This window comes from Nerophis ophidion, linkage group LG23, assembly GCF_033978795.1.
Source record: "Nerophis ophidion isolate RoL-2023_Sa linkage group LG23, RoL_Noph_v1.0, whole genome shotgun sequence".
In the NCBI taxonomy this organism is placed as follows: Eukaryota; Metazoa; Chordata; class Actinopteri; order Syngnathiformes; family Syngnathidae; genus Nerophis; species Nerophis ophidion.
This window is the reverse complement of record NC_084633.1, coordinates 25,381,565-25,390,513: the sequence shown is the minus strand read 5'-3', so window position 1 is coordinate 25,390,513 and position 8,949 is coordinate 25,381,565. Positions and strand designations below refer to the sequence as shown.

At 41.6% G+C, this 8,949-nt stretch overlaps 1 protein-coding gene across 1 annotated transcript in view; it reads right to left on the bottom strand.

Moving 5' to 3' along the window:
• Positions 1-5,802: 5,802 nt before the first annotated feature.
• LOC133541766 (cysteine protease atg4da-like) overlaps positions 5,803-8,949 on the bottom strand; it is a 29,779-nt gene continuing 26,632 nt past the window's right edge. The window contains exons 10-11 of the mRNA XM_061885339.1: positions 6,152-6,271; positions 5,803-6,091 (exon numbers count right to left, since the gene is read on the bottom strand). Coding sequence (XP_061741323.1) covers positions 5,918-6,091; positions 6,152-6,271 — 294 coding nt within the window. The 3' untranslated portion in view covers positions 5,803-5,917. The remainder of the gene's footprint in view (positions 6,092-6,151; positions 6,272-8,949) is intronic.

The window sequence follows — 8,949 nt, the reverse complement described above, 5'->3', positions numbered from 1 at the left end:
GTCAGCAACTTGAGGGTTGCAGGTTCGATTCCCGCTTCCGACATCCTAGTCACTGCCGTTGTGTCCTTGGGCAAGACACTTTACCCACCTGCTCCCAGTGCCACCCACACTGGTTTAAATGTAACGTAGATATTGGGTTTCACTATGTAAAGCGCTTTGAGTCACTCGAGAAAAGCGCTATATAAATATAATGCATTTCACTTCACTCGATAATGCTTTCGCGCTTAGCCACCTTCTGTTTCCCTAGCTCACACGCTAGTAGATGTTTGTTTGCCTTTTTCCTTAGCACCAGTGTTTTTTTGTTATTAGTCTGTTTGTAGTTAAATAAATCTGTTTTCTTACCTGTACGCGGTGTCATTGCCCGACTGCATCTTGGAAAAAGCACCCCTTGCACACGATGCCACGAAGACATGACAGAACGTTTTCCGTTCGGGCTCCAGTACTCTGGAATGCCCTCCTGGTAACCGTTCGAGATGCTACCTCAGTAGAAGGATTTAAGTCTCACCATAAAATTCATTTGTATACTCTAGCCTTTAAATAGACCTCCTTTTTAGACCAGTTGATCTGCCGCTTCTTTTCTTTTTCTCCTCTTTCCCCCCCTCCCTTGTGGAGGGGGTCTGGTCTGATAACCATGGATGAAGTACTGGCTGTCCAGAGTCGGGACCCAGGATGGACCGCTCGTCCAGAGTCGGGACTCAGGATGGACCGCTCGCCTGTGTATCGGTTGGAGACATCTCTACGCTGCTGATCCGACTCCGCTTGGGATGGTTTCCTGTGGACGGGACTCTCGCTGCTGTCTTGGATCCGCTTTAAACTGAACTCTCGCGGCTGTGTTGGAGCCACTATGGATTGAACTTTCACAGTATCATGTTAGACCCGCTCAACATCCATTGCTTTCGGTCCCCTAGAGGGGGGGGGGGGGGGGGGGGGGGGGTCCTCTCCAAGGTTCTCATAGTCATCATTGTCACTGGCGTCCCACTGGGTGTGAGTTTTCCTTGCCCTTATGTGGGTTCTTCCGAGGATGTCGTAGTCGTAGTGGTTTGTACAGTCCTTTGAGACATTTGTGATTTAGGGCTATATAAATAAACATTGATTGATTAGCAACATTAAATGGTCCCTAGTGTGTGAATGTGAGTGTCTGTGTTGGCCATGTGATGAGGTGGCGAGTTGTCCAGGGTGTACACCGCCTTCCACCCGAATGCAGCTGAGACAGGCTCCAGCACCCCCTTTGACCCTGAACGGGACAAGCGGTAGAAAATGGATGGGGATGGAAAAAGGGACTCAAACTATTAAAACAAATACATACAATTACACCGTTTTAAAATAAATAGATTCTAACTAAATTAAATTAAACTGCGACTTATAGTCCGAAAAATACGGTAATTCATCCATTTTCTTCTGCTTGTCCGAGGTCGGGTCGCGGATGCGTTTGTCCTAAGCAAAGACTCCCCTCACCCCAGCTTCTTTGTCCAGCTCTTCCCAGGGGATTCTGAGAAGTTCCCAGGCCAGCTGGGAGACGTCATCTTTGTCTCAATTCGGCGGCTGCATCCTTTGCAGCGCGCATTTGTGGGGTAATCAGTTCCAAGTGTCCTTTGAATCCGGCCCACAAATGTGTTGCATCCGTGTAGACTTCGCGTCCTGTAACGTCCCGAAGTTCTTTGTGCGCTCAACTCTGAAAATTATTTTAAACACGGAGACGCCATGCGGAAGGGAAAAAATGCCACCTTAAAATGTAAGTATAGTTGTATTTATTAATTTGAAAACAGCTAAAAGCAGACATGTCAAGTGATGTACATTTGTGTCAAAATACGAGACCTGGACTGTAATGTTGAGCGACCTCCGTGCTCTGAACAACTATCCTTGTTTAAAACAGGACGTGGTATTAAAGTTGTTTTTGTCCCCAATTCTGATACAAGTTAGTTTCATGAGAGAATGTAATTCCAGAATAATAAAACATTTTCTAATCTGGCTGTCTTGTTCTTGTAGTTATTGAGGATTTGTGCTTCATTTCCCCCATATTTTGTTATATTACACCCTCATCCAAAATGGAATACATTCATTCTGTTCTTAAAATTCTACAGACAGCACCCCAAAAAGACTATGATTTACAATTTTTGCAAATTTTTGAAAAATAAAAAAAACATACCAAAAAAACTTTGACCCTCTCTTTACCCCGAGGAAGACACAGCTTCGTGCCTGGAGCTTTTTCCAACATTTTTAGACCGCAATAAGTTAAGTATGTTCTATTAATGGGTGGCCAAAAAATGTAAGTACTATAAACATGTGCATCATACCAATATTGATTATTGCTGTTTTTTTTGCATGTTATTTGAAACACTTCTATCAAGGATTATTGTGATCTTGTGTTGAACTTTTCTGCTTTTTTCCCCATGCAGAATAATGAATGAGGACTTGGACAACAATTTCCATATGAGTTGGGAAATTGTGTTAGATGTAAATATAAGTGGAATACAATGATTTGCAAATCATTTTCAACCCATATTCAATTGAATGCACTACAAAGACAAGATATTTGATGTTCGAACTCATAAATTTTTTTTATTTTGGCAAATAATAATTAACTTGGGATTTCATGGCTGCAACACGTGCCAAAGTAGTTGGGAAAGGGCATGTTCACCACTGTGTTACATCACCTTTTCTTTTGACGACACTCAATAAACGTTTGGGAACTGAGGAAACCAATTTTTGAAGCTTTGAAGGTGGAATTATTCCCCATTTTTGTTTTATGTAGAGCATCAGTCGTTCAACAGTCCGGGGTCTCAGTGGTCGTATTTTACGCTTCATAATGCGCCACATATTTTTGATGGGAGACAGGTCTGGACTGCAGGCGGGCCAGGAAAGTACCCGCACTCTTTTTTTATGAAGCCACGCTGTTGTAACACGTGCTCAATGTGGCCTGGCATTGTCTTGCTGAAATAAGCAGGGGAGTCCATGAAAAAGACGGCGCTTAGATGGCAGCATATGTTGTTCCAAAACCTGTATGTACCTTTCAGCATTAATGGTGCCTTCACAGTTGTTGGCTTTTGAACTTTGCGTCGATAACAGTCTGGATGGTTCGCTTCCCCTTTGGTCTGGATGACACGATGTCGAATATTTCCCCCCAAAATTTTAAATGTGGACTCGTCAGACCACAGAACAGTTTTCCACTTTGCATCAGTCCATTTTAGATGATCTCAGGGCCCAGAGAAGCTGGCGGCGTTTTCTGTATGTTGTTGATAAAATGTCTTTCGCTTTGCATAGTAGAGCTTTAACTTGCACTTACAGATGTAGCGACCAACTGTATTTAGTGACAGTGGTTGTCTGAAGTGTTCCTTAGCCCATGTGGTGATATCCTTTAGAGATTGATGTTGGTTTTTGATACAGTGCCGTCTGAGTGATCGAAGGTCAAGGTCATTTAATGTTGGTTTCCGGCCATGCCCCTTACGTGGAGTGATTTCTCCAGATTCTCTGAACCTTTTGATGATATTATGGACCGTAGATGTTGAAATCCCTAAATTTCTTGCAATAGCACTTTGAGAAACATTGTTCCTAAACTGTTTGACTATATGCTCATGCAGTTGTGGACAATAATAATAATAATGGATTAGATTTATATCGCGCTTTTCTATTGTTAGATACTCAAAGCGCTCACAGAGAAGTGGGAACCCATCATTTATTCACACCTGGTGGTGGTAAGCTACATCTGTAGCCACAGCTGCCCTGGGGAAGACTGACGTAAGCGTGGCTGCCAGTTTGCGCCTACGGCCCCTCTGACCACCGCCAATCATTCATTCATCATTTATTCACCAGTGTGAGCGGCACCGGGGGCAAAGGTGAAGTGTCCTGCCCAAGGACACAACGGCAGCGATTTGGATGTCAATAGGTGGGAAGCGAACCTGCAACCCTCAGGTTTCTGGCCATGCTGCCCCTAACAAAGGAGTGTACCTCGCCCCATTCTTTCCTGTGAAAGACTGAGCATTTTTTGGTAAGCTGTTTTTATACCCAATCATGGCACCCACCTGTTCCCAATTAGCCTGCACACCTGTGGGATGTTCCAAATAAGTGTTTGATGAGCATTCCTCAACTTTATCAGTATTTATTGCCACCTTTCCCAACTTCTTTCTCACGTGTTGCTGGCTTAAAATTCTAAAGTTAATGATTATTTGCAAAAAAAATGTTTATCAGTTTGAACATCAAATATCTTGTCTTTGTAGCATATTCAACTTATTATGGGTTGAAAATGATTTGCAAATCATTGTATTCCGTTTATATTTACATCTAACACAATTTCCCAACTCATATGGAAACGGGGTTTGTATTAACAGGAAATTACCAAAATAAAGTCCACAGCGAAGATAACGTAACAACTAGAAATACACGTTAGAGGAGGGCGACTCCATCCATGAATTGGTAGTGTCGATACCTATAGTAGTGTCAGTAGTATGATCGATATTAGAGTGATTAGATAGATTTTTTTCTCCAAACCGTTTTTTGGTGTTTTTTCTGTCCATGTTTACAAATGTAGAACAATTCCCTGCACACAGAAGGTCCATGTGTGAAAAACCAGAGAATTTAAAAGATAGTAGTTTAGACCTTTTTTTAGTTCTTGTATACTGTTGACTTTGTTCTGCTCTAACAGTTGTATATAATAAAAGAGAATAAGTTGAACTATGGTGTTGATATTCTTACACACACCATTGACGTATGCAGCATCCCTCATAAAACCTTGAAACTTTTTTGGGACAGACAGCAATCTTTTTCCAGTCAGGAAAAAAGCAGAGCATCAATATGCTGCTTTGTTGGCTACATTCCTTAAGAAAAATAATAAAGCATGACATTGACATGGTTTTAAAGTGTATCATTTCAAATGTTTGAATAAAACACAATCAATGCAGAGGTCACAGAGAGTTGCTGGGTTTGTTTTCCCCTCAGTCGCCGGAGCGTTGCTGGTGACTTAAAAAGCACGTCACATGCTCGTTAGAAGCACTTTCTTCATCCAATCAGAGACAAGTCACAAGTCCTCAAGCAGCAAAAGGCAGCATGTGTCACACTTTCAGACTGTATGGATCGATTCTCCAATACCGCTTGAGTGTGTCAAATACAGTAAAAAGTTAAAGAGATTATATGTGTATATGTATGTATCTATATATCTCTGTATATATAGATAGATATATATATACATATATATATATATATACATATATACACATATATATATATACATATATATATATATATATACATATATACACATACACACATATATATGTATATATATACATATATATATATATATATATACATACATATACACACACATATATATGTATATATATATATATACATACACATATATATATATGTGTATATATATATATTTAATATATATATATGTATATATATATATGTATATGTATATATGTATGTATGTGTGTATGTTTGTATGTATATGTATATGTATATATATATATATATATATACATACATATACATACACACACACACACACATATATATATATATATATATATATATATATATATATATACATACATGTGTGAGTATGTACGGAATACATACAAATATATACATGCATATATATATGTATATATATATAAATGTTTATATACATGTATATATACATACATACATATATCTTTACATACATATATCGATATTTATATATACATATGTTTATATACATATAAATATGTACATATATACATATAGCTATATACATATAACGTATATATACATATAAATATGTACATATATACATACATACATATATCTATATATATACATATATATATATATTTATAAAGGCATATGTTTATATACATATAAATATGTACATATATACATACATATATATACATGTATAATGAAGTATATAATAGTTCTATCTAAAGGGTGCTCACAATAGAACAAACTCATCCAAACTATTGCAAGTGTCCACCCGCCTTCGCTCATGTTTCCTCTTGATATAAGTGAAGTTATTGGTGCTAGTCCCTTCCTCCTCCTGCCGGTCTCGACTATGACCCTCTGTGAATATAAACATGGGGTACGTCTCTGCAGCTGCTAAGACGGCCTGAGGGAGAGAAAAAAAAAACAAGTAACGGATGCATCTCGCTGATTGGATGTTGCCTACCTGGGTGACAAGTGTGCACAGCGTCTCAAAGTCCCTCCGGCCTTTGGCATAGAACCCTACGGTGCAGCTGGGATCCATGCGGGAGAAAGGCATTTTCCTCGGATGTTTACAGTGAAATGACTGCAAGGTGTGGAGATCAGATTCAAAGGTGACAATCAGAAACTACTAGAAGCTAGAAACAGATGGTTTGTCAAAACAGTGTATCTTTGAATGTCAAACTAAAATAATGTTATTTGGTAACAGTATGAAAGTCAAACACAAATACGAATAGACGGAGTAGACATTAAAAGGGTAAAAGAAAACACATTTTGGGTGTAATAATAGATAATAAAAAGAAATGGAAATCTCATGTAAAAAATACACAACAGAAAGTAGCACGAAACACGTCAATAATGAATAAAATTAAATATGTTCTGGACCAGCGTTCCCTCCAAGGTGCAACTGTGCACTGCTCACACGTCACAAATCTATGCCACGCACAAAATAAAATCCAATCTGAACTGTAATAAAAATGAAAAAAAAAAAAGTTCTGTAGGGCAGAGGGTGGCAACATGCAGGCAAAAAGGAATGTAATGCTTAAACCAAAAATGAACAAAAGGGAGAGGAAAAGGGAATGGCTATGCAAAATGAAAGTAAAACTGAACTGGCTATTTTTTTTTTGTTTTGTTTGCAAATACATCAAAGATGCTATTATAATCCATTTCTAATGGATAAAGCTTTGGCCTGGACAAGAGGTCATCAGGTGGTCCCCAACGTTCACAGAGTGTTTCGACCCTTAACCACAACACTCTCCGGTTGGTGGGTCAGCAGTGATTGGCCAGATCACTGCTCCTCTCATCCAGGCTTCCAGCTATTGTCCTCTCTTTTATGCCAGAGCCAACAGGAGGCTCTCTCCGCCGCTTCTCCCAGCCTACGAACGGCTGTTTTTCTCAAGTGACCTCTCAATCCAACCTTTGTCATCATATTCCACACAGATTGCGCAGGGAATCCTCGACAACCAACTTCCACTGTCATCAGCCATGCTGTCCACCCCTTGTCCCGGCAGTCCTGGACAAGTTGTTGGTACTTTGTTTTCTTCCTCTCTGCCGCTTCCTCACATCCCTCCTCCCACGGGACAGTAAGCTCCACCAGGATGATTTTCTTTCCCTCTGGGGACCACAAGACTATGTCTGGTCTCAGAGTGTTGGACAGTACTGCCTCTGGGAAGAGGAGCTTCCGCCCCAGGTCGACCCTCCATCTCCCATCCCTGGGCCAACTGCAAGAGGTTTTGGTTGGCTTGGCCTTGGACAACTGGTCTATGACCCTCTTTCACGAAGGTGATGGTGCTCAGCAATGGTTTTGTTTTGGCTGGGTGTTTCTTTCTCCTCTCTTGCTCCAAGATGTCTGCGAGCATTGCCAACACCTTGTCATGGCGCCACCTGTATCTTCCCTGGGTCAATGCTGTTTTGCACCCAGACAGAATGTGCGCCATAGTTCCTTTACCGCCACACAACCTGCACAGCGGGTCCTCCCTCATTCCCCACCTATGCAAGTTGACTGGGGTCGGCAGGGTGTCATATACTGCTCGAAGCAGGAAGGAGATACGAAACGGCTCCAGCCTCCACAGTTCACTCCATGTCACGTTCCTCTTGGGAAGGTTCCACCTTGTCCAGGCACCTTGGGTTGCGAGCTCGATGGCTTTAGCTCTCCTTCCTTCTTCCTCAAGGTTTCGGACTTCATCCTGAATCAAGGTCCTCCTTTCCCTGGGAGTGGACTTGGACCACTGCTGGAAATGTGATGTTCCTAGACCCTGTCTTCCAGTGCAGAGGCTTCCGATGGTATCTTTGGTCCTGAGAGATGATTCTGCCTGGGCAATAGCAGTGCTAGCGGCCCACTTCCTGCCAGATCTTGTTCTTATTCCAGCTTCCCTGATCAGCCGATCTTGGGAGTCCCTATACGTCAGGGAAAGTCTGCATTTTGCGACTTTAAACTCCTCCAGAACTGAAGACAGGGAGAGCTGGAGCTGGCCCGACCTTATGTAGAGCCCCGTAGATGTAAAGCTCGGGGGTATCCCCAACCATTTCCGAAGGTGCTTGTTGAACTTCCTCTCCAACCCTTCAACTGTTGTTATCGCCACTTCGTACACGGTGAGAAGCCACATAAGTCTTTGGAGTAAGCCATGCTGGTAGATCCAGCACTTGTATTTCCCAGGCAGACCAGACTTGTCAATCCTTTTCAACCATTCTTCAACCTGATTTTCGGCACTGGAGATGCTGTTTTTTATCCGTCATGGAATCATCATACCACTTTCCAAGGCATTTAATAGGGTTCCCTTGGATGTTTGGGATTGCTTCCCCCTGAACAAGCAACTTGAACTTTCCGTTGTTTTTCCCTTTTGGATCACCAGACACCTTGATTTCTTGGGCTTGAAGATCATCTTTGCCCAAGTAGCCATACGATCCAGTTCCGCCAGGACCCATCTCGCCTGCACGTGAGTTGGTGTTATCACGGTAAGATCATCCATGAATGCCCTGATTGCTGGTTGTTGACTTCCTGCTGCAGTCTTTGGTCCTCTTGACTTTATGATCGCTGCAGAGATGATCAGGTTCATTCCCATGACAAACAAGATGGGAGAGATGGTGCACCCTGTCACTATTCCCTTCTCCACTGGCTGCCATTTAGTTGTGGACATGGCTGCTTGGAATCGTAGCTTGATGTCTCCCAGGTAGCTGGTGATCATCCCCTGGATGTGATGTGGTATGTGGTAATGGTCCATAGCCACTTGGATCACGTTATGGGGAATTGACCCATATGCATTA